The sequence below is a fragment of the Hyla sarda genome, chromosome 6, assembly GCF_029499605.1.
Source record: "Hyla sarda isolate aHylSar1 chromosome 6, aHylSar1.hap1, whole genome shotgun sequence".
NCBI lineage: Eukaryota > Metazoa > Chordata > Amphibia > Anura > Hylidae > Hyla > Hyla sarda.
The window spans coordinates 167,427,590-167,454,437 of NC_079194.1; the positions used below are offsets into that span (position 1 = coordinate 167,427,590).

Consider the following 26,848-nt stretch of genomic DNA (forward strand, 5'->3'; position numbering starts at 1 on the left):
TTAAGGTAATCTATCTGAGCATCTGTCAGCGAAGCAAGATCTAGTCCCCGAAGGAAGGCCTCACCGGCATATAGGTCAAAGGGAGAGTGTAAAAATTCGCTAAGAGTATGTTTATGAAATGGGGATTAGTCTGGACTACACCAGAGGGATCCTTCAACCCTGCTATGTGGGATGGTGGGCATTTTCCTTTTGCCAAGCGTGCCATGAGACGACCAGCCTTGTTCCCATGATGGAAGAGGTCAACCTCAAACTGAGAGCGGCGCAAGCGCTGCCTGCGATGAAACCAGAGCTCAAACTCAGCCCTACCTGTTTTCCACTACTCACTATGTGTCTCTGAGGGGGAGGCGAGGAAAAGTGCATATGCATCATGTAAATGGGTACTGGCAGCCATATGTTGAGCCAGAGATGTACGTTTGAGAGCAGCGATATGGGCCATCAGATGGCCCCTGAGAACCACCTTCCCAGTTTCCCAGTATAGAATAGGATTAGATCAATGAGGCTCGTTATGATCAGCAAGTTCCAACCACCAGGCCCTGAGTAAGTCCACAAAGTAGTCTTTTTTTACCAAGAAAGTAGGAAAACACCGGAGTATGTCCTGGCCCCATGGGCATTGGAGAAGTGGGTGAAACCCCGATCATCCGGGTGAGAGGATGCCATGCTTCCTGAAGGCCCAATTATTCTAGGGGGGGGGGGGGGGGGAGAGTATATAATCACGTGCTCTAATAGGAGTGACTGTGGGAAGAGCACTTTTCCTGTCTACTAAGGGGTCTAGTACAGTATTAACATCACCCCCCTATCAGTTTACCCTCGGTGAGGTCAGATTGTATTCTAGTCGTGAAATACAAAAAAAAATGACCCATTTTCCCGGCTAGGTGCATAGATATTATAGAGACTCAGAGTCTCTCCATTATGTTCCAGCTGAAGATGTGAAATCCGACCCTCGGTGTCAGCAGGGTGTGATATGAATGTAAAGGCAAATGATTTGTTAATGAGCGTAAGAACTCCAACCTTGCCGTCCCTGGCTGGCGAGCCATAGACATACCCCACCCATTGCTGCTGCATCCGATAAAAGTAAGTCTCAGGCAAGTGGGTTTCCTGAAGCAGGACTATATCGGGGTTGAATCATTTAAGATAAAGTATAAAGAGCCGTCGCTTTTGTGTTGAACATAGCCCCTTTATATTCCAGGGAATGATCTTAGCCATTGGCTGTCAGAACTGAGGAAACTACCCAAAGGTAAATATGGTAAGGGGCATAGAATGTTCAGGAAGAGGACACAGCAGCAATGAGAGAGGCATCCATCCCACTTAGGACCCAGTGTAGGAAATAGGTATTACATCAGCAGAGAGCAACACAACTGAAAAAAATACAGTAATGACAACATGGACGGAAATAATATTGAAAAAACAAAAAAACTGAACAATAAAACAGAAACCAAAAACAAACCCATAGGATGTCACCAACAACAGGACATTCCAGTCAGGGGTATAGGACTTCCTTTTTTCGGATGACATAGGGAAACCTAATAAAACAAAATCAAGAAGGAGGCAGTGGCCCACCTAAACCTCTCCCCGGCCAGGCCCACCCGGGACAGTGACAGAGCTAAACCATGTGGGGAAATATGACATACCCAGTCCAGCAGCGGGAGATATATAGGGCAATTTAGGGGGCATAGGGACAGGGCAACATGAAGGGAAAAAAAAAACACATATGACCTGTGAAGAGCTGTCCTGTCAGGAAGTCCACTTCATCGGAGAAGGACCAGCCTGGCCAGAACTCGGCGGGAGAAGGGCATCTTAATCAGGAGAGGATTGGCAGTCGATTCCATACCCACGACGTGGGGAGTGTTGTCGGCGACGTCGGTCCCTCGGGTCAGGAGATTGCGCAGAGTCCCTTGTAGGTGATCTTGAGCAATGAAGTCCTCAAGGCGAGTGAGATCTGCAGCTTGGCATTGTGCGAGTAGAGCGTCTAAGCTAAATGTTTTAAGGCTCATTCACACTAAGAAATTTCTGCCCAGCGTAATTCCGTATGGAGATTCCATCTGCAGCAAGCACCGGTGGAACAAACCTGCACTAGGACTGTCTAAAATGCTGGGTTAACGGTGCCTATTAGCTCAGGGCAGCTGATCAGGACATCTGCGGAAAAATCACGGGTCCCGATCAGCTGAGTGGACGGCGGGAAGGCCCTTACCTGCTTCCTTGTCTCCCAATCGGCGCTCTGGCCAGGCTCTGCAGGCTAGAGCAGCAGAGCAATGATAACACTGATCAAAGGGGACCCAAAGCTCATAATTGAACAGTGTATGCAGTCATAAGATTGCATGTTATAGCCCCCTGCATGTTATATAAGGTTAGTTAAACCGCAAGGTCGATGGTGTACATGTAAAAAAAAAAAAAAACAAAGTCCAAAACTGCATTATTGGTCACTTCATATAATATAAAAATTTATTAAAAGTGATCAATAAGTCTCATTAAAATAAAAATGGTACAGATAAAAACAGATTACAGCACAATTTTTTTTTTTAAAGTAGTAAAATAAAACCTACGTAAATTGGGTATCCTTGTAACCATATGGACCTGCAGAAAAAAGATAAGGTGCAATTTTTTTCCTAAAAAAAATTCTGTTTCACAAATAATTTTCTTTTTTGTTTCGCCATAGATTTTGGTATAAAATGATTGATTTCATTACAAAGTACAATTGGTGATGCAAAAAACAAGCCCTTATATCGGTCTGTAGGTGCAAAATTGAAAGCATTATGATATTTAGAAGGGGAGGAGAAAAAGACATAAGTGCAAAAACGAGCATTAGCTCGACCATTAAGGCCAAAATGAGCTTGGTCCTTAAAGGGTTAAACAGGAAACCAGTGTTCCCTTCCTGTTACCCACACACTTTATTCGGCAGATCCGAACTACTTCTCTTTCTGGATTTTTGGATCACTCAACATTCCAGAAACTTGGGTCTATTAACCACTTAGGGACCCAGGGCGTACAGGTGCTCCCTAGTACTTAACCCCTTAACGACAATGGCAGGATGCACGTTCCCGCACCAAGATGAGTATACACGTCCATGGTTCTCGTGGGTGCAGCCAGGACCCTGCCGCGCTGCAAGGACCGAAGTAAACTTCGGTTCCGGCAGTTTAATCCTTACAGCCGCGGTCGGAAGTGACCGCGAGCTGTAAGTGTTATGACAGAAGGAGCTCCCTCTGTCACCCCTACAGCACCCCGCTACAGGATCGCGGGATGCTGTTTGAGATCCCCGGCGGCCGGGGGCCTGCCGCTCTGCCGGGACCGAAGAAAACTTCTGTCCCTGCAGTTTAACTCTTACAGCCGCGGTCGGAAGCGACTGCGAGCTGTAAGGAGTTTTGACAGAGAGAGGGGGCTCCCTCTGTCTATCTCCTGTAGCACCCCACAACGATCGTCGGGTGCTGAATGTTACCTGGGCAGCCGGGGGTCAGAGGCACATCCTTATATGCTGCCTGCCAGTGTAAAACTAGCAGGCAGCATATAACTGAAATACTTTGGAATACTAAGTATTCCAAAGCATTAAAAAAAAAGTGAAAAAAATTATATAAAATAAACAACGTGTTAAAACAAGAAGTGTAAAAATGTGTAGAAGTGTTTAAAAAAAGTGTAAAAAGAATTAAATAAAATATAAAAATACATTTATTAAATAAATATAATGAAAAATAAAAATGCCTAATGTGTAGGATCACACGGCGCACATCTGCAGCATATTACATGCTTCAGATGCCCACCAGCTGTCACAATAATGAGCTCCCTGTTGTAGCTGGGTAGCTTTGTGTGTCCACTCATAGAAACGGATTTCCCGCCAGGAGTCATGAGCGGACACACTGAGCTACCCAGCCACTGCAGTGATCTCCACTTGTAACTGTTGGGGGGCATCCGCGGTGTGAAAAATGCTGTGGATGCGCTCTGTGACCCTACACTGCGTCCCGTTCAAACTGCGTTTCCGCAGTATGTTAGAGATATCTGTCAGCATCACGTAAAAAAAAAAAGTGATGCTGACGTATACTGTAGCAGCTCCATTCAATTCTGAATGAGACTGCTACAGTATACATTGGCATCCCTTTTTTGACATGACAACGGACACCTATACTGCAGAAACGCAGTATGAATGGGGACTATTCATATAATGATGCCCTGAAAGCCAAAGGGGGCTCCTCTCCTCCTTGGTCCTAACAGGCAGTCAGGCAACCAGATATGGCCTAAGTAGGTGTACTGCCCAACCTGGGACAAGCAGGGTGACAAAATTGGGGGCGCATTTCCTCCATTTCAAAACCGACTTACCAAAATGATGTCCCACAAATAATTTGTGGGGAAAAAATCTAATTGCAATTTTTTTCCACTGACTTTCAATTAATTCTAGCCATACAATAAGGGCTCAACATACTCACTTTTGCCCTAGGTGAATACTTTAAGGGGTGTAGTTTCAAAAAATGGGGTAACTTCTGGGGGTGCAGTATTGTTCTGACAGCTAGAAGTGCGGCCTATAATTTGTATAATGATATCCTGAAAGCCAAATGGTGCTCCTCTCCTTTTGGGTCCCAACATGTGGCCATGCAACAAAGTATGGTCTATGCGGGGGTATTAACAAACACGGTACGAACAGCGTAATAAAATATGGGGCGCATGTTCTACTTTTCACATGCAATGTACTTAAAATATGTCCCACAAATGATGCATTTGTGGGGGGAAAAAAGAAAATTTAAATTTTTCCACTGACTTTGTAACCATTCCAGCCACACAAAAAGGACTCAAAGCACTCACTTTTGGTCTAGGTGAATACTTTAGGAGGTGTAGTTTCCAAAATGGAGTGTCTGGTGGGGGTTCTGTATGGTTCTGGCAGCTAAAACCCTTTGCAGGCATGAAGTACGGACTATAATCCATTCAGCCTAAAATGATGCCCTGAAAGCCAAATGGCTCTGCTCTCCTTCTGGGTCCTACCACACGGCCACGCAATCAAATATGTCCAAAGCGGGGGTATTTCCAAACACGGGACGAACAGCTCAATAAAATATAGGTTGCATTTCTTTCAGTATCAGTAGTGATGTACAAAAAATATGCCCCACAAATGACGCATTTGTGAAAAAAGGCACATTTCGAATTTTTAACACTGAATTTGTAATTTCTGCCAAAAAACTATGGTGTTAAAATACTCACTGTACCCCCTAGTGTATACCTTGAGGGGTCTAGTTTTTAAAATGGGGTAATGTGTGTGTGGGGGGGGGGGGGGGGATCCTATGTTCTACCACCTTCAAATTTCTGCAAACCTTGCATAGCACATACATTTTCTAAATTTCAAGTTAAATTGTTAGGCTTCTAATTTAATTTTAAATTTTAAACAAAAGAAATGCTTTCAAAATAAAGTAGACATCTGAAAGTATAAGTTTCATAAACTGTTTGGTTAGAAAGTATAAATATATGCAACCTATTAGTGTTAAAATATTTTAAAAAAATTGTTTTTTTTTGTCATGATTTTTTGCATTGTTAAAAAAAACTACTACAAATTATAACTGCTTACTTTTACTATGTACATGAAGGACAACTTGTAACAAAAAAAAACAATGTCAGAGTTATCGTGATTGGCAAAACATTACCAGAGTTATTCTCTAATAAAGTCAAACATCCCTGATTTGAAAAAACAGGCCTGGTTTTTCAGGGGCGTACAGGTTTACTTGTATTGGTCATTAAGGGGAATTCCCGTGGGAATTCAGCAGGCGTCCCGTGACAATGCCCGGGGGGGGGGTCCTGAGACCAACACCATCCCTCCCCAAATGGCATTATAATTACATGAGGAACAATATATTAAAAGTTTTGTGACAAGTACTCTTTAAATAGTTTGTGTTCATACTCCCATAATGTTTTTCCCTGGTCTAACAATATATAAAAGAAAGAAACACCAAAAAGGCACTTTCCCATAATAAAGTGGGAGTGACTAATGTAATAAACACAACCGTACTTTATTCAAAAGACAGTCAGCAAGTAACATCCATTGTCAATGACGCGTTTCGGGTAATAACCTACCCTTTTTCAATTGCAGATATGTTCTAACAAGTCACCCCTCCTTGGTTTCAGCTTTTTTAGCCAGTGGATTTACTCATCCTCCAAAGAGGAGTCGTCGTGATCTCTGTCGTGAACTCTGGGTGCTATAACCTACACAAAGCCTTTGTACTGTGTGCAAATGATGTGTACAGCATTGTTTTTACCTCATTTTTGCATGCTTTCCTCACCCCAAAAAATGCTTTTGATCACAGCCACACAATGCCCCGCTGCCGCCAGGCCCATCTCCTGTGTCAGCACTAGAACCGCTGTGTGATTGACACACAGGTCCCAGTACATGCGCCTTTTAGCTCATCTAACGTGCGCGCTGTCACGTGTTATCCGGGCAATCGCTCGCTCCCGCCGCTGTCTACCTCCTCAGTGCGCCCGTGTCGATCACACAAATGTCCCAGCGCTGACACGGGGTGGGCGTACCTCGCGCCGCACCTATCCGATTGTGTGTGGCTCTGATCAAAAGCATTTTTTGGGGTGGTGATAGCCAGCAAAAATAAGGTAAAAACAATTCTGTACACGCTATCTGCACACAGTACCAAGGCTGTGTGTAGGTTATAGCACCCAGAGTTCATGACAGTTGCGCTTTAATTTCTTATGAAAATAGATTCCTATGTTTTTATTCCAATGTCTTTATGATTTCCAGGAAAGGCCCATATGGAGTCACTAAGGACAGTGATCGCTTTTACAGGGCAAGTGTACTTCATGGGATTTTTTAAGAAGTCTAACTCCACATCCCAGTCTGCTTAGCCTATCAGCAATTTTCCTGGTTCACTGTTCACTTTGGCCACTACAAGTTTGTGGCTATTTGCTTCAACCTGGCAACTTCTCCTCGCCACAATCATGTCAGATCTCTGGCCCAGAGGGATCTCAGTTGTCCCCTATCTGGATGACATTCTAGTGAAGGCCTCTTTTCGGTGTGAAAGCCTGGCCAGCTTCCAAGTCCCACCTCTCTCTATCTATGCAAATTACCTTTTAGGTTGTGGCATTCAACAATATCAGTCCAGTTCCTTCTCTCCCCCGATAACGTTTATCTCTTCAGAGGGACAGCTTCTGCATTTATGTTCTACGTCTTGTCCATAGAAGCCATTTTCTATGCCCAATTAAACATTCACCTGCGAAGTTAGTTTAATCTACCTTACACTTTATTGGCCTGTCATCATGATTCCTGCCTTCAGTTCTGGGAAGGTGTTTCTATTATTATCTCTTTCAAAACATGACACATACAAACACCAAAATAACAGTGGCTTGCTACAAGCGCTAAGATATATGTGTAATAAGTAATTTTAACTTGGCATACTAACTGATCATATAGGCGGGAGATTTTTCAAGGGATTTAAAGGTTATTTTTTTTGCTTACAAAAGTCGCACAGAAAGTTGCATGAATTTGCGCCTAAGCAATCTTTTGTGCGACTTTTGTGGTTAAGCAAAAAAAAAAAAAAAAAAAAAAAAAAAAAAAAAAAAAAAAAAAAAAAGCAATTTACCTAAGCAATTTTCAGTTTTCACTTTACAGTCGTCAGAAATGTATCAAGTGCGAAAGTTGCACGTAATAAAAAAAAAAAAAAATTTGCAAACCCTAAGTGTAAGCCAGGTCAGAACTGGCTTACAAAACTTGCCTTTAACAGCATTTTTAAAAAGTCTCCTTTTTGCACAGCTCCGCTCCCCAGCCACTTGCCCCCATCTACCTCCCGCCCACTAGCTGGTGCAACTAAAACTCCCAGCATGTCCTCACTGTATGGGCATGCTGGGAGTTGTAGTCCTCCAACAGCTAGGGGGCGGGTGGAAGATGTGGCCGGCCAGGGAGCAGAGCCGGCTCCCTCACAGAAATATGAAAGTACGGTAATATAATTTCATATTTCCCACCCGGAGCCCTGATCATGGCTTTAGCGGGAAATATGAAATTACAGTGCTGTACTTTCACATTTCTGTAAACCGGCAGGCTCCACCGCCCACCTGCATCTACCACCCGCCTGCTAGCTGTTGCAACTACAATTCCCAGCATGTCCTCACTGTAAGGGAAAGCTGGGAGTTGTAGTTGCTATAACTAGGGGGCGGTAGATGCGGGCGGCAGGGAGCAAACCGGTCAGCTCACAGAAATATGAAAGTACGGCACTGTAATTTCTGATTTCCCGCCAGAGCCCTGATCAGGGCTCCGGGCGGGAAATATGAAATTGCAGTGTCGTACTTTCATATTTCTGTGAGCTGTCCGGCTCTGCTCCCCAGCCACCCGCCCGCATCTGCCACCTGCCCACTAGCTTGTTAAACTACAACTCCCAGCATGTCCTTACTGTAAGGGCATGCTAGGAGATGTAGTCTTGCAACAGCTAGCCGGCGCCGCCAGCTAGCTTTTATAAGACTACAACTCCCAGCATGCCCTTACAGTGAGGACATGCTGGGAGTTGTAGTTGCAACAGCTAGCAGGCAGGTGGGAGATACGGGTGGGTGGCCAGGGAGACATTTCAACACCAGGGTGCCTCCAGCTGTTGCTGAACTACTACTTCCATCACAGGAGTGCTTAACTGGAGGCTTGCTGTTGTTAAATTACAACTCCCATCATTCCCAGAAAGCCAAAGGCTGTGTGTAAATGATGGGGGGGGGGGGGGGGGGGGTAGTTTAGCAACAGCTAAAGGCTCCCTGTTTGGGAAACCCTGCATTTTGGGTGTTCTCCCCAGGGGAGAGTGCCATAAATGTGTTTTGTTTTTGTTTTTTCTTTTCATTTCAGATCCGTGCATGCAGAGGACTACTTCGGATTAGTTGCACTACGACCATGACCCACTTTTTTTTTTTTTTATGTTAATCAAATGGTTAAGGAGGGCTTGTTGGGGAGTGTTTTTTGGAATAAAAGTTTTAAAAACATGTTTTTTTATTTTTATTTACTTTACAGGCTTAGTAGAGGAAGCGGTCTTATAGACTCCATTACTTAGCCAATTATTAACCCCCGGTACCCATCGCCACAAGAGTGCAGGGAAGAGCCAGTACCAACAGGGCGGTGCATCAAAAATGGTGTTTCTGGGCCTAGGCGGTAACAGGCTGGCTTATTTAGGCTGGGGAGGGCCAGTAACAATGGTCCTCGCCCACCATGGTAATGTCCGGCTGTTGCTGCTTGGTTGGTATCTGGCTGAGAATGAAAATATGGGGAACCCTTGCGTTCTTTTTTTTTTCATAAATAATAAAAAACAAAAACAGTGTTTGGTTCCCCCTATTTTTGTTCTCAGCCAAATACCAACCAAACAGCAACAGTCTGACGTTACCAGGATGGGCGAGGACCATTGTTACTGGCCCTCCCCAGTCTAAAGAACGCCAGCCTGTTACCGTATAGGCCCAGGAGCACCATTTTTGACGCTTCAGGCCTGTTGGTACCGGCGGTGGGTACCAGGGGAACATTTGGGGGTTAGCGCTAGCTGTTTTTGGGCCAATGCTAATCCCCGGGTGAGTGATGGACACAGTCTATAAGACAGCTTCCACTACTAAGCCTGTAAAGTAAATTAAAACAAGAAAAAAAAAGAAAAATAAACTTTTATTCAAAAAGAAAACACTCCCCCACAAGCCCTCGTTAACCATTTTATTAATATTTAACCAAAAAAGCACTGGTCAGCGTAGTCTACCAAATCCAAAGTAGTCCTCTGCATACACAGATCTGAAATGAGAAGAAAAAAAACACAAAAAATGGGTGAGTACAAATAGGGGGAAAAAGTAAAAACCTGTAACAAACACATTTTTTTTTGCTTCTGTGTGCTAAAAAAAAAAATGGTATTCCAAAGTGAATATATGTTATTTTGCTTATGTGAGCCAAATGTATCAACCTCCTGTGATAGTATGATAAATATGTCACACATAAGCAAAACTAAAGCAAAAAACATGACTTCAGAACTCGCTTACCAAAGCAACGATAACAGTCCCCCATAGTGTCTACCATACCACCATGGTAAGGTGACCTCATTGGGATAACCCTACACTATAAAAAAAAAAAAAAAAAAAAATATATATATATATATATATATATATATATATATATATATATATATATTGCTATGCTATGATGTGAAGTGAATAAATCTTTTTTGCACCTTGGATTTACTCATGGAGTGCTGCACCATTTCTTTGGATGGATTAATTTTGGGACTTTGATCAAGTTCATTGGGAGCTGGCACCCGACTATTTTTTCATTAAGCTAAGTAGTGCTGCAAAACCACCTTTGTTTATATATATATATATATATATATATATATATATATACACATACCTCTCTTGAGCTAGCACTAAACCCACAAATTCTGGGCATGTTGGATCCAGTAATTCCCTGATAAAAACCTCCCAGGGGGATTGGTGGAATGCACAACCCAAATGAAGGCAGCCACTCCCAATTTGTCGGGCTTCGTTCTGGTTAGTCTGCCATAAAGCCCAGATTGGACAAGTGCTGCAGTGATGGTTGACCTTCTGGAGGTTACTACCATCTTTACACAGTATCTTTTTGGAGCTTAGCCTGAGTGACAGTTTTTTTTATTTTCTCACCAAGGCCCTTCTTCCTCGATTACTTAGGTGGGGTGGCCAGATCTAGGAATAGTCCTTATTGTTCCAAACCATTTAAGAATTATGAAGGTCACTGTGCTTTTCCCGTTTTTCCCTAAATCTCTTTTTATTAAAGAATTAACAAATGAATATACACTGCTCAAAAAAATAAAGGGAACACTAAGATAACACATCCTAGATCTGAATGAATGAACTAATCGTATGAAATACTTTCTCCTTTACATAGTTGAATGTGCTGACAACAAAATCACACAAAAATTATCAATGGAAATCAATTTTATCAACTCATGGAGGTCTGGATATGGAATCACACTCAAAATCAAAGTGGAAAACCACACTACAGGCTGATCCAACTTTAATGTAATGTCCTTAACCCCTTAAGGACTCAGGGTTTTTCAGTTTTTGCACTTTCGTTTTTTCCTCCTTACCTTTTAAAAATCATAACCCTTTAAATTTTACACCTAAAAATCCATATTATGGCTTATTTTTTGCGTCGCCAATTCTACTTTGCAGTGACATAAGTCATTTTACCCAAAAATGCACGGCGAAACAAAAAAAAAAAATCATTGTGCGACAAAATCGAAGCAAAAACGACATTTTGTAACTTTTGGGGGCTTCCGTTTCTATGCAGTGCATATTTCGGTAAAAATGACACCTTATCATTATTCTGTAGATCCATACGGTTAAAATGATACCCTACTTATATAGGTTGGATATTGTACTTCTGGAAAAAATCATAACTACATGCAGGAAAATTTATACGTTTAAAAATGTCATCTTCTGACCCCTATAACTTTATTTTTCCACGTACAGGGCGGTATGAGGACTCATTTTTTGCGCCGTGATCTGATGTTTTTATCGGTATGATTTTTGTTTTGATCGGACTTTTTGATCACTTTTTATTCATTTTTTTATGGTATAAAAAGTGACCAAAAATGCGCTTTTTTTTTACTTTGGACTTTTTTTGCGCGTACGCCATTTACCGTGCGGTTTAATTAATTATATATTTTTATAGTTCGGACATTTACGCACGCGGCGATACCACATATGTTTATTTTTTTTACACTGTTTTATTTTTTTTATGGGAAAAGGGGGGTGATTCAAACTTTTATTAGGGAAGGGGTTAATTGACCTTTATTAACTTTTTTTTTTTTGCAGTGTTATAGGTCCCATAGGGACCTATAACACTGCACACACTGATCTTTTACACAGATCACAGGCGTGTATTAACACGCCTGTGATCAGTGTTATCGGCGCTTGACTGCTCCTGCCTGGATCTCAGGCACGGAGCAGTCATTCGCCGATCGGACACCGAGGAGGCAGGTAAGGGCCCTCCCGGTGTCCTGCAAGCTGTTCGGGACGCCGCGATTTCACCGCGGCGGTCCCGAACAGCCCGACTGAGCAGCCCGGTCACTTTCACTTTAGAAGCGGCGGTCAGCTTTGACCGCCGCTTCTAAAGGGCTAATACCGCACATCGCCGCGATCGGCGATGTGTGGTATTAGCCACGGGTCCCGGCCATTGATGAGTGCCGGGACCGACGCGATATGATGCGGGATCGCGGCGCGATCCCGCTTCATATCGCGGGAGCCGGCACAGGACGTAAATATACGTCCTGCGTCGTTAAGTGGTTAAAACAAGTAAAAATTGGGCTCAGTAGTGTGTGTGGCCTCCACATGCCCATATGACCTCCCTACAACGCCTGGGCATGCTCCTGATCAGGTGGTGGATGGTCTCCTGAGGGATGTCCTCCCAGACCTGGACTAAAGCATCCTCCAACTCCCGGACAATCTGTGGTGCAATGTGGTGTTGGTGGATGGAGTGAGACATGATGTCCCAGATGTGCTCAATCGGATTCAGGTCTGGGGAATGGGCAGGCCAGTCCATAGCATCAATGCCTACCTCTTGCAGGAACTGCTGACACACTCCAGCCACATGCATGAGGTCTAGCATTGTCTTGCATCAGGAGGAACACATGGCCAACCGCACCAGCATATGGTCTCAAAAGTTGTCTGTGGATCTCATCTCGGTACCTAATGGAAGTCAGGCTACCTCTGGCAAGCACATGGAGGGCTGTGCGGCCCCCTAAGAAATTCCACCCACACCATTACTGACCCACCGCCAAACTGGTCATGCTGGAGGATGTTGCAGGCAGCAGAGCGTTCTCCATGGCGTCTCCAGACTCTGTCACATGTGCTCAGTGTGAACCTGCTTTCATCTGTGAAGAGCACAGGGCGCCAGTAATGAATTTGCCAATCTTGGTGTTCTCTGGCAAATGCCAAACGTCCTGCACGGTGTTGGGTTGTAAGCACAACCCCTGCCTGTGGACGTCGGGCCCTCATACCACCCTCATGGAGTCTGTTTCTGACCGTTTGAGTGGACACATGTACATTTGTGGCCTATTGGAGGTAATATTGCAGGGCTCTGGCAGTGCTCCTCCTTGCACAAAGGCGGAGGTAGCGGTCCTGCTGCTGGGTTGTTGCCCTCCTATGGCCTCCTCCACGTTTCCTGATGTACTGGCCTGTCTCCTGGTAGCGCCTCCATGCTCTGGACACTACGCTGACAGACACAGCAAACCTTCTTGCCACAGCTCGTATTGATGTGCCATCCAGGATTAGCTGCACTACCTGAGCCACTTGTGTGGGTTGTAGACTCCGTCTCATGCTACCACTAGAGTGAAAACACCGCCAGCATTCAAAAGTGATCAAAACATCAGCCAGGAAGCATAGGACCTGAGAAGTGGTGTGTGGTCACCACCTGCAGAACAACTCCTTTATTGGGGGTGTCTTGCTATATGACTATAATTTCCACCTGGTGCCTGTTCCATTTGCACAACAGCATGTGAAATTGTCAATCAGTGTTGCTTCCTGAGTGGACAGTGTGATTTCATAGAAGTGTGAGTGACTTGGAGTTACATTGTGTTGCTTAAGTGTTCCCTTTATTTTTTTTTTTTGAGTAGTGTATAATCAATGCATTTGTGAATAGAATGCAGGGCGGAAAAGAAATAGGGGAGATTTATCAAAACCTGTGCACAGTAAAAGTTGCCCATAGCAACCAATCAGATCGCTTCTTTCATTTTGCAGCGGTCTTTTTGAAAATGAAAGAAATCATCTGATTGGTTGCTATGAGCAACTGGGCAACTTTTCCTCTTGACAGGTTTTGATGAATCTCCCCCAGAGTCATTTTGGGTAGGATGCAAAGAGCGCCAAGTGGTAGATATGTAGTAAAGTCAGCAATTTTCAGAGTCCATTTAGTTTGCTGAATGATTTATGGGATTTGGCATTGGGGCTATCTTGGTAAGGTTCTAAAGGTAAATGCTTTTTAGAACTTTCAATACTGCAGACTTTTTTTTCTACCCTTTCCTAGATTTGAACCTCCACCAAACCAAAATCTCAAAGATTATCAAGAAAAATGGAGGTCCCCAGAGCTAAATTTAAGTGTCATAGGAAAGGGTCTGAATACTGATGTCCATGAGAATTATTACCGTATATACTCGAGTATAAGCCGAGTTTTTCAGCACGATTTTTCGTGCTGAAAACACCCCCCTCGGCTTATACTCGAGTGAACTCCCCCACCCGCAGTGGTCTTCAACCTGCGGACCTCCAGAGGTTTCAAAACTACAACTCCCAGCAAGCCCGGGCAGCCATCGGCTGTCCGGGCTTGCTGGGAGTTGTAGTTTTGAAACCTCCGGAGGTCCGCAGGTTGAAGACCACTGCGGCCTTCAACATCATCCAGCCCCCTCTCACCCCCTTTAGTTCTGAGTACTCACCTCTGCTCGGCGCTGGTCCGGTCCTGCAGGGCTGTCCGGAGAGGAGGTGGTCCGGTGGCATAGTGGTTCCGGGCTGCTATCTTCACCGGGGGCGCCTCTTCTAAGCGCTTCGGGCCCGGCCTCAGAATAGTCACGTTGCCGTGACAACGACGCAGAGGTGCGTTCATTGCCAACGTACTTCTGCGTCATTGTCAAGGCAACGCCTCTATTCCGGGCCGGAAGCGCGGAGAAGAGGCGCCCCCCGGTGAAGATAGCAGCCCGGACCACCTCCTCACCGGACCACTTCCTCACCGGACAGCCCTGCAGGACCGGACCAGCGCCGAGCGGAGGTGAGTACTCGGAACTAAAGGGGGTGAGAGGGGGCTGGATGATGTTGAAGGCCGCAGTGGTCTTCAACCTGCGGACCTCCGGAGGTTTCAAAACTACAACTCCCAGCAAGCCCGGACAGCCGATGGCTGCCCGGGCTTGCTGGGAGTTGTAGTTTTGAAACCTCTGGAGGTCCGCAGGTTGAAGACCACTGAGGGCGAATGATGAGAAGAGGATGATGAAGGGGGGGGGGGGGTGTGGGGATGATGAAGGGGGGTGGGGATGATGAAGGGGGGGTGTGGGATGATTACAAGGGGATGATGAAGGGGGGATGTGTGGGATGATGAAGGGGGGATGTGCGGGATGATAAGGGGATGATGAAGGGGGGATGTGTGGGATGATGACAAGGGGATGATGAAGGGGGGATGTGTGGGATGATAAGGGGATGATGAAGGGGGGATGTGTGGGATGATAAGGGGATGATGAAGGGGGGATGTGTGGGATGATGACAAGGGGATGATGAAGGGGGGATGTTAATGACGGGTCTGGATGATGACAGGGGGGGATGAGGTATTTCCCACCCTAGGCTTATACTCGAGTCAATAACTTTTCCTGGGATTTTGGGTTGAAATTAGGGGTCTCGGCTTATACTCGGGTCGGCTTATACTCGAGTATATACGGGTATTTTTTCATTAGCTTGCAAAAATTGCTAAAATTCGGTTTGTACTTTGTAATCTTGGGGTATTAAGTGGCTATCAATGTTTTTTATTTTTTTATTAATATTGTAACTCAAGGCAGCAAAATAACAAAATGTGTAAATAGTGAAAGGGCCTGAAGACTTCCTAAATGCATAGTAAAATAAAGTTATCAAGGATCTTGATACACCTTGATAAATCTGACGTATTTAAAGATGTGCAAACTCAGGCAGACAATCTAAGAATAAGGCAGTTTATAAAACTTCCCACAGTGTGTTTCTTTCATGCTGCACCTCACTTTCTGGGGTTATCGTGCTCATAATATACTTTTCTCAAACTTCCCCCCTGCTGGTCCCATTCTCTATTCATCATCCCAGATATTGGCAATATCCATGGTTACAATCACTGTATAAGTTAGGCATGTTGTGCCAAAGGGACCTTTTGAAAGATCACTTGCAAGGTACTCCAGGCAATGAGCGAGAAATTAGGATTTTTTGTGCTATTCACCTAACACCTATTCATTCTTCTAAGTTCACCCAGGTTTTTTTTTTTTTGTAATACTGTTTTACTGGATGGATTTTTGTTGTTCTTTGTTCTAAACTGTCCTAGCCCACAGTTTTCTGTACCCCTCTAGTAAAATTATCAAGAAAGGGATTTTACAGCTGAGTAACTAAATAATAACTTTTTCTATATTTTAATGCCACAGAAAAAGATATATTATGGCTGCCATTTTATTATGTTTATTGTTTTATTATTGCAAAAGTAAAATATTTTCTGGTGGTTAAGGGACAAATAAGCCTGGTCATTTGGGGATTAAGGAGGAGATTTTTCAAAACCTGTCTAGAGGAAAAGTTGCTGAGTTGCCCATAGCAACCAATCAGATCACTTCTTTCATTTTTCAGAGGCCTTTTCAAAAATAGAAGCAATCTGGTTGCTATGGGCAACTCAGCAACTTTTCCTCTGGGCAGGTTTTGATAAATCTCCTCTGTGTGTGAATATTTGGCATGTTTTTTGTGTGGCGGGAGCAGGGGTAAGGTGCAGCCCTCAAATCTCTGGTGGTGCTTTTCTTGGGAAAACAATAGGATTGTACAGATTAAACTCCCAACTGTCCAATGCTTGTTTCCCTCATGTCAAATGTAGAGAAGTCCTGACACTGTTAGGATCTCATGTTCTTGACCAATCTGTCTCCTGTGCATGTTGCAGCCTCGTTCATATTCTGTAAATTGTGACAGTTTTTTCTTTTTCTTTTCTTTTTGTAGGTCATTCAGACGGCTTCGGTATACAGTTTATTGCTGCATAAAGGTCTTGTGCATAATTTCAGTCATGTTCTAGAGCAGTGGAAAAAAGTGTTCAGTCACAGAACATTAGTGGTCTTGGGTATGCAGCAAATATTTTGTTTTCTGTTATTTTCTGCATTTTTGGTCTGTCAACCCTGTAAATTAGACTAGAATATATTTGTAAAAATAGAAAGTAGAGAAATGGCGAGGTTCTCAAGGACTGTGGGTTGGCTGCTTTACATCTACCGCTAGTATTACCATCTGCTGGCCGTGACCGCCGAGTCACCACCAGGGAGTTTGTGACCGCCGTGTCACTGCATCACTGTACCACTACCGATGTACTATTGAAACAATCTTAACACAAATTGCATCATATTTGGATATAACAATAGGAGTGGGCCGCAAATAAGGAGGCTCCAGAGGTTGCAAATTGAATCACCCAATTCAGGATTATAAACTGTTCGAACCAAAGAACTGTCGACTAATATATCTTTAACCCCTTAAGGACGCAGGACGTAAATGTACGTCCTGGTGAGGTGGTACTTAACGCACCAGGACGTACATTTACGTCCTGTGCATAACCGCGGGCATCGGAGCGATGCCCGTGTCATGCGCGGCTGATCCCGGCTGCTGATCGCAGCCAGGGACCCGCCGGCAATGGCCGACGCCCGCGATCTCGCAGGCGTCCGCCATTAACCCCTCAGGTGCCGGGATCAATACAGATCCCGGCATCTGCGTCAGTGCGCTATTTCAATGAATGATCGGATCGCACGCAGCGCTGGTGTGGGGATCCGATCATTCATAACGCCGCACGGAGGTCCCCTCTCCTTCCTCCGTCCGGCTCCCGGCGTCTCCTGCTCTGGTCTGTGATCGAGCAGACCAGAGCAGAAGATCACCGAAAACACTGATCTGTTCTATGTCCTATACATAGAACAGATCAGTATTAGCAATCATGGTATTGCTATGAATAGTCCCCTATGGGGACTATTCAAGTGTAAAAAAAAAAATGTAAAAGTAAAAAAAAGGGAAAAATCCCCTCCCCCAATAAAAAAGTAAAACGTCCGTTTTTTCCTATTTTACCCCCAAAAAGCGTAAAAAATTTTTTTATAGACATATTTGGTATCACCGCGTGCGTAAATGTCCGAACTATTAAAATAAAATGTTAATGATCCCGTACGGTGAACAGCGTGAACGGGAAAAAAAAAGTCCAAAATTCCTACTTTTTTAATACATTTTATTAAAAAAAAATTATAAAAAATTTATTAAGTTTTGTTTATTCAAATGTGGTATCAAAAAAAAGTACAGATCATGGCGCAAAAAATGAGCCCCCATACCGCCGCTTATACGAAAAAATAAAAAAGTTAGAGGTCATCAAAATAAAGGGATTATAAACGTACTAATTTGGTTAAAAAGTTTGTGATTTTTTTTAAGCGCAACAATAATATAAAAGTATATAATAATGGGTATCATTTTAATCGTATTGACCCTCAGAATAAAGAACACACGTCATTTTTACCAGAAATTGTACGGCGTGAAAACAAAACCTTCCAAAATTAGCAAAATTGCGTTTTTCTTTTTAATTTCCCCACAAAAATAGTGTTTTTTGGTTGCGCCATACATTTTATGATATAATGAGTGATGTCATTACAAAGGACAACTGGTCGCGCAAAAAACAAGCCCTCATACTAGTACTAGAAGGCGAGGAGGAAAAAATGAAAACGTAAAAATTAAATTGTCTGAGTCCTTAAGGCCAAAATGGGCTGAGTCCTTAAGGGGTTAAGGACATTCTGTGTGGCATTAATATATATATATATATATATATATATATATATATATATATATATATATATAATATAATTTTTTTTAACCCTATATTAACCTTTTTTATCTTTGTAGTTTCTTTACCCCATGTACATTTTTTGGAGGGGATTGCAAGGGCCCTGCATATCCCTTTCCTGCATGTATGTTTTTTATGTTTCATATGCTTTATAGAACTTAATAAATCACCATTGTACCTTGGATAGCTTTTGATTATTCAGTTATACAGATACATTACTGAGCTACATTATTTACCAGTTTTTCACCAGACAAGAACATAGTAACATTCAGGACATTAGATACATTCTCACTGACACTTATACTGTTATCTAAACCTCTACATATACTACTTTTTTCCTGACCATCCTCACACTATCTCTATTACCACACATAACCTCTCCACCTATCCGTTTTTCTTTACACATTACACACACCACTGATTGTATACTCAACAAATACAACTACTGATACAGTTACAGTCCATATCCCACAGCTACATTAACCACTTAAGGACGCAGGACGTAAATGTATGTCCTGGTGCGGTGGTACTTAACGCACCAGGACGTACATTTTCGTCCTGTGCATAACCGCGGTCATCGGAGCGATGCCCGTGTCATGCGCGGCTGATCCTGGCTGCTCATCGCAGCCAGGGACCCGCTGGCAATGACCGACGCCCGCGATATGTAATAATGGGTATCATTTTAATCGTATTGACCCTCAGAATAAAGAACACGTCATTTTTACTGTAAATTGTACGGCGTGAAAACGAAACCTTCCAAAATTTGCAAAATTGCGTTTTTCTTTTTAATTTTCCCACAAAAATAGTGTTTTTTGGTTGCGCCATACATTTTATGATATAACGAGTTATGTCATTACAAAGGACAACTGGTCACGCAAAAAAACAAGCCCTCATACTAGTCTGTGGATGAAAATATAAAAGAGTTATGATTTTTAGAAGGCGAGGAGGAAAAAATGAAAACGTAAAAATTAAATTGTCCTTAAGGCCAAAATGTGCTGAGTCCTTAAGGGGTTAAACATTCTACACATCACCTGTTTCACATGTAACGGATTCAGTTACTGATACAGTTACACTCCACATCCCACAGTTATACCACACACTATAGATACAAATTGGTGTATACTGTATAACATTCTATTCCACCAATACTATTTTTCTATATAAATCTATACCACTTCTCATGTCTTAATGCTATGTACTAATTCTCACACACTATACATAGATTAATTTCACCTACATAAACCAACCCACAGTCCTTGAGAACCTCGCCATTTCTCTACTTTCTATTTTTCTAAATATTTAAGGTGGGTTGAGGATACCACCAGGTGAAAGTTCTCGGACCTCCACACAGATTGAGTACATCCACATATAATTAATAGAATATATTTGTGTAATAGGTGAATTACTGTAGATTAATATCCCTTGATTAATTTGTCAGAGATATTCTCTTGATTCTCTTGGTTGTGTTTCTGTTACAGTGGTTACAGATGACTATGCTCCCCTCCTAGAGATCACAGATGCCACATGCATCATTCATTACAGTTTTCCTGAGGATGTCGGTGTATTAAGTCTCCGCCTGTATTCTTTGATGGATTATATTCAGTGTAAAATTAATAAGGTACTAGAAATGGATATTTTCTGTTTTCTTTTATTCCTAGTTAATCCCACTTTACCAACGCCTTCCTATTCTCCTTATTTGTATCCATCAGATTCTTTATTAGTCCTTACTGGTTTTCACATAAGCTTGGCGATAACAAAAGCCCAATATGATTTGGTCACCTCTGAGCAGGATCTGCACACACACTGACTATTCATAAGGGAAAAGGGGTTCTGAAGGATTACCTAGCACATGGGAATGGTGTTAAGTCAGCATTTTACTCAAGTTTATTACCCTCTTAGGATGTATTCTCATGCAAATATTGATGCTCTGTATTTGAAGCTGCAGAGTTCAATGTAAACTAAATGACTGAACACAGCTCAACATTTGGTTCATCAAATATGCGCAGAATACTGTACGTGTGATAAAACCCTTAAAGACCGTCCATAATGTTTTTTTTTTTTTTTTTTTTCCATCGACACAGCCACATGTGAGGCATTGTTTTTTGGGTGGGACTAGTTTCTCTTTAAATTATAATGTAAAACAAACAAAGAATATTTGAAATTAAGAAGTACAAAGTATGGTTAGATTATATAAAAATACCAAAACATAGCCTTCCACCCCCTGGCCCAAATCTGAAGAAGGAGAAAATTAATCAGAGAAGTAGCCAAGAGGCCAATGAAGGTGCTGCAATGATCAACAGCTGAGGTCGGAGAATCTGTCCACGGGAGACACAGTAAACCTGTGGAAGAAACTGCTCTTGTCAGATGAGACCAAAATAAACTTTTTGCCTCAGTGTAATACGCTGTGTGTGGCAGAAACCCAACCTTGCCCATCCCCATGAATACATCATCCTCTCAGTGAAAAACTTGTGGTGGCAGCATCATGCCTTGGGGATGCTTCTCTTCAACAGGTACTGTAAAATTGGTCAGGATTATTAGAAACATAGAAGGAGCCAAATACAGGGTAATCCTTGAAGATAAGCATGTTAATGTTTCAGTTTAAGGGTAAGTTCAAAAGTACGCAGATTTGATGCGCATGATTGGATGCACAGGATTTTCTGTGGAGCACAGATTCTAATCTGCAGTTACAAAACCTGCGCATTAAATCTGTGCAGAATCCTGTATGTGTGAATGTACCCTAAATAAGAAAAATGGTCCGAACTCTGGCAACTGATATTTAATGTGTATGAGTGCAAGATAACACACCTTGGGTCTAAAAATTCTATGGCAGAATATTTAATACAGTCCTAAATTCAGAATCTGAGAAAAGGGATTTAGGGCCCGTCCATACTACTAAAACACTTCCCAAATTTCAGGATGTCCGCTCTGAATTTAGTCCTCAGCTTTTTTCAGAGATTTGTGGCTTTTTTTTTTCAATTCTGCCTGGAATTGGAGCTGAATTGGTGCAGAATTGCAGTAAAAATTTGGATTCTGACAAGGAAAAAGAAAGGATAGCCCTGTTTGGACCATTTGCATACCAGACAGTACCAGCAAGAGAAAATAGTGTTGACAGAGGCCCAGATAGACAATAGAGATAGCAGGGAAGAGAATATCCAACAAAATGTTCCTAGATGTTGATACCCTGATATCTGAGGTACCTTTTAACTTTTTTATTGTTTTATTCATATATGCTTGTTTTATGTATGTACTTTGCATGACTTTTTGCATGGCCCACTATTTTGTTTTTTCCAGCAATGATATTTGAGCAAAGCACACAGAGGAAAAAGCATGATCACATGTGTAGAGAAGAATACCACAAAATTGCTGACTAGTAAAAAAAAAATAAAAAAAAATGAGTGGAGAATGGTTAATTGGCTAGTACAAACTGTTTATATAATATATAATTAGTATATCATGAAACAGTCCCTACGCAGAGGGAAAATAGTGATACTGGAAACAAAGTCATGGCAGCAGGCAGCAGGGGAAAGCAAAAAGCCCTCACCAAGAGGACTATAAAAAATAACATAATGCAATAGTGTCACGATCACACCCTATCGGTCCAGCCGAGACGCTAGAGAGATGCTAGTGTGATGGTGCAAGGGTTAAAGCCGCCAGACCTCTGGGTGTCCACTACTAGTCCCAGCAAGTCACCAAATTAACCCTTAGATAAATGTGTTTCACCCGAGCTGCCTTCAGAAAGGTGAGCTCATATATTTAGAGATCAAAGACCAGAGCTGATTAATTAAACATTTAATCTGATAAAAGGTATCACAGTGCTATGCAAAAAAATAAACAAATGACATACAGTTACGAAAATGTATAAAAGAGTTTAGCAAGACAAGTTCAGAAAGCAAAAATGAAGTTCTTACAGCACGATGATATTAGCAGTCCATGAGAGAGAGTGAGGTTCCAGCTGTTCTTAGGATGGTCTTGTCAGCTTGTTCCCCAGCATTGAACAACCCCCGAGTGTAGCATTGTTAAATATTATATATGCCTTTTTTTTGGAGGGAGACTCCATTCCCCCCTCCCCTCTGATCCCACCAGGGGGGCATCTCTATTCCTGGCCCTCTTATCTCATATATGGGACCAGAGACCCCTTACATCCTGCTGCTTCAAAGGGCCTTTGACTTCAAAAGAGGAAAACAGCAGACAGGCCCCAATTGACTGCAATACACAAAAACAAAGGATACACTGTCTGAATGACCCCTCACCCCCCAGGTCTTAGTTTATACATAGATGCAATTATAAAACACATGTATGTTTCCATAATCAGGCCTTGAGCCTGACAAATAGCCATTGGTAAAACAGAGAAACGTTAAGAGCGAGTGAGGGAGAGAGGAAGAAGGAAGAGGTGGGGAAACGAGGACAACACAAAGCAAACACACAGTCTAAGAACAACAGACACCTAATAATTCTGACAGCCATAGCTTTATTTTTTTGGCTTACTGAGTTGTATGAGAGCTCATTTTTTGCGGGAGGAGCTGTATTTTTTACTGGTATCATTTTTGTGATAAAGGCTACCATTTGATCAAATTTATTCTGCTTTTTTAAAGGCAAGGTGACCAAAATTAGCAGCTACTGTCTCTGCAATACCTAATATGTATGTCTTTTTTTTTTTTTGTAGCTTCCCTCCCCAATCTTTCTGTACTAAAATAATTTATTTGGAAAGGGGTTAATTTTCTTTTCTTTTTTTTTTTTCTAAAACCTTTATTTTTTCTTATATACTATTCAGCAGTACATCTCTAACGCAGAATAGTATAATGAACTGTCAGAAAACTGACATGTAGCCTGTAAGGGTGAGCCTAACTGCACTGTGTAAAAGCATCCTCAGGTGAATTGATTTTGTCAATATGTATTAGCTGTACCGTGTAATTGAAAACTGCATGAGTTTTTGATGCTTTACTGCACTGTGTAAGAGCACCCTTAGGGTAGGGTCACACGTAGTGTATCCGCAACGTATTGGATGCAGTGGATGCACTGCTGACTGTGCCTATAGTAAACCTCCTGCGTTCGAGCAGACACACAGGGATCTGCGAGTCGCTTGCGCAGTTTATTCACAGACATTGCGGTTACTCCCTCTGCTCCCTGAGTTATGCCTAGAGTGGCCATGATGTCTGTGAGTACACTGCAGATCCCTGTGGGTCTGCTTGCAGCAGCATTTTGCTGCTATGAGCAGACAACACAGGACACACGGGCACAGTAGGAGGCTTACTCTAGGAGGCACAGTAGGAGGCTCACTCACTCAGTAGCACATCCGCAGCGTCAAATATGCTGTGGATGGGCTACGTGTGAACCTACTCTTAATATGAATTTTCATGTTGTAATAGGGGGAACTCTTTTCAAATCTAGATATCCATGGAGGAAGATGACTATTTGAGGGCCAAATCTGTTTTACTGATGACAGAGAAACATGCAAGCTTTGCCATTGATTTACTGAAAATCCTGCAGGGTGCGGAAGCTAAAGTCCCACCTGAACTCATAGCTCTTGCTCAGGGATTATTGCAGGCATGGGAAAACCAGAAGCAGGATCAAGAGCTTTGTCTATATCTTAAAACCTTTGGATCTTGCAAGTAAGTGTGCGAGAAATCATCAGATAATTTTAGTTTTATGTGTGTGAAAATGTATTCATATGATGCAGGTAAACCTGCCAACCCAGGTCTGTCTTACCACTCCCTAATAAATACACATACTTTCATAACAATACAAATATAATAAAAATGTATTCTGTAAATATTTCTGACCCTAGCTTTATATATGTAATTTCTTCTCTTTACCCAGCCAAGATGAGTATGATTGTCCTTATCGCCATCATATTAACCCTTCATTGGACCTTCATAATGGGGTAGCTGCCATTCCACAGAGCGCTCAATATATAACGGTAAGTTCAACAGGAAAAGGAATGTCCAGCACGAATATTCTCCGATAAAAGCCTTTGTTCTTTATTGAAGCTTGCAACGACACATAGGAGTAAAACGGAACATGACGCATTTCAGTCATACATCCACCTAGTCAGTTCACTGGCTTTTTATTTATGTGCAACTCAAATCCTGGGCCAAAGGGAGGAGGGAATAAATTAATTAATTAAACCAAAGGTGAAAAACCTATGCTTATTAACCCTCTCCATGCCACTCCACAATCCCTGCCAGTATCGGCACATATTCACTCGGACAAAAAGACATAACTATGTAAACATCAGAGCAAAAAGCTCAAGAACATGGTATAATTATATGTAAAGTAATATGCAAAAAGGAAAATACAGTAGATCCAGATACTAAAAGAACTGGATAAAAGTGCTTTCAATATCGGGCACTAATATTAAATGTATGGAACGCATAATTGAATGTATTTTCCTTTTTGCATAATATTATGCATATAATTACGGTATACCATGTTCTTGCACTTTTTACTATGATGTATATATATATGTACGACTTTTTATCTGTGTGAATATATGCCGATACTGGCAGGGATGGGGGACCGGCTGGAGAGGGTTAATAAGCATAGGTGTTTCACCTTTGGTTTAATTAATTAATTAATTAATTAATTCATTAATTTATCCCCTCCTCTCTTCTGCCCAGGATTTGAGTTGCACATATATAAAATGCCAGTGAACTGGCTAGGTGGATGTATGACTAAGATTGTGTTGGATGACTGAAGTGCGTCACGTTCTCTTTTACTCCTGTGTGTCTTTGCAAGCTTCAATAAAGATCAATATATGAAAAAACACAAAAAAGAGGTGCGCTCCTAGTGTAGACAATCGTGGTAGTTTGCTTCAATGTGCGCAAAATTAGGAGGATTACCGGAACGTGTTGTGCTAAGAGCACAACACCTCAGCAGGCATCAAAACTCGCAGGATGAAATGGAGGTCAGCAGCCCTGGTTTCCTTTCCAGGTTCCTCTCGGTAACTGGATGGGTAGCAGAAAGTAATGGATATGATCCAGGAAAACAGGAATTACCATGTGGCGCTTCTCCTCCTAGGACAGATGTAGGCACAAGTCCATGTGTAGATGAATAAGTTCTTTATTATGTAACTTCAAGTTTCGAGCTCGTACTGAGCTCTTTGTCAGGCATATGATACATAATCAAGAACAAGTGATATTAAAAAGCCCGGGGAGGAAAATCTTCCGGGTCAGAAGAGCATTGCAATTACGTTTTAAAACATATAAAATTATGTAAAATCAGTACACATATAAATGCATGTATAAAACAAGGGTTAACCTGAGGTATATTTAAACAATGAGTGTTAAAATGCAGAACTTTATACAACACTGTATAGCGCTGCTGGCCCCGGGGGCTGCCCACGCTGGCAACCTCTGGATGAATGAACATCAAAGCGAGGTCAAGTAAACACAACAAAGTAGCGTACTATTGGCTACAATGTAACAGCTGGCAAATGTAAACACTCCAGTGTTTGGACTGTGAGTAGGGGAATCAAGTGCAGCCTGTCACACTGATATCTAGTCAGTGTAAAGACGTGCGCGGATCGTGACAGCCGGGGACCGCTGAGACCGCAAGTGGGGAATTGTGGTGCAGCCTGTCAAAATGGTATATGGTAGGTGCTTACTATCTGCATAATGGTGTCACGATTTGCTGATCGTGACAGCCAGGGATCGCTTCAGCTGTGAGTGGGGGAATCCGCGCTGCCTGTCAAACTGATATGTAATCAGTGTAAGGACGTGCATTCATTATCACGATGTGCTGGTTGTGACAACCACAGCACAGGACTAATATCTGTGCGGTGACTGCTGAATTGATGTGCTCGAGATGACAAACAGTAGTACTACAGAGTGACAGTATTATAAATTAGCATATATGCAGGATGGCATTGATGTGAATCAGAAGCAAGGCAGGATAGGCACTGATTAAAGTAACATAAATGCGGGGTAGGCGTGTATATAATATTAATAATTACTGTTTGAGACACTCTAGGTGTATGTATTAGGGCATGGTGATAACAATATAAAATAGCATAAAAACTTTTTTGCCAGTAAAACTGCACTGTGCGAAGGTAATATGAGTGAATGCGATGGAACAATTATATATGTAAAAGGGAATAAAAAAAAGTGTATAAAAATGTATTAAAAAAATGCCCCTTCATAGGCACCAAAGTGTGATTACTATACATCCATAGGTATCTAGATGTTGCCAGAGATATATATCTCTAATAAAGGGAAGCATCTGAAAATTATAAAAGCCCATGACAGCCAAAATATTGCTTATTGGTGTAGATATTCAACAAGAGAACTATTATCCCAATTAAGAGTCATGCTTGCAAAACATGTACATACCATTTATGGTCTGACAAGGTGACAAAAATGTAATACATTTAAT

General features: G+C 42.2%; 1 protein-coding gene across 9 annotated transcripts in view; it reads left to right on the forward strand.

Annotated features, from left to right (window-relative positions):
• Positions 1-26,848, forward strand: part of TDRD12 (tudor domain containing 12) — a 276,574-nt gene that overhangs the window by 182,240 nt on the left and 67,486 nt on the right. For all 9 annotated transcript variants that reach the window (XM_056525738.1, XM_056525737.1, XM_056525743.1 and 6 more), the window contains 4 exons: positions 16,624-16,741; positions 19,957-20,096; positions 23,867-24,087; positions 24,296-24,395. In XM_056525738.1, coding sequence (XP_056381713.1) covers positions 16,624-16,741; positions 19,957-20,096; positions 23,867-24,087; positions 24,296-24,395 — 579 coding nt within the window. The remainder of the gene's footprint in view (positions 1-16,623; positions 16,742-19,956; positions 20,097-23,866; positions 24,088-24,295; positions 24,396-26,848) is intronic.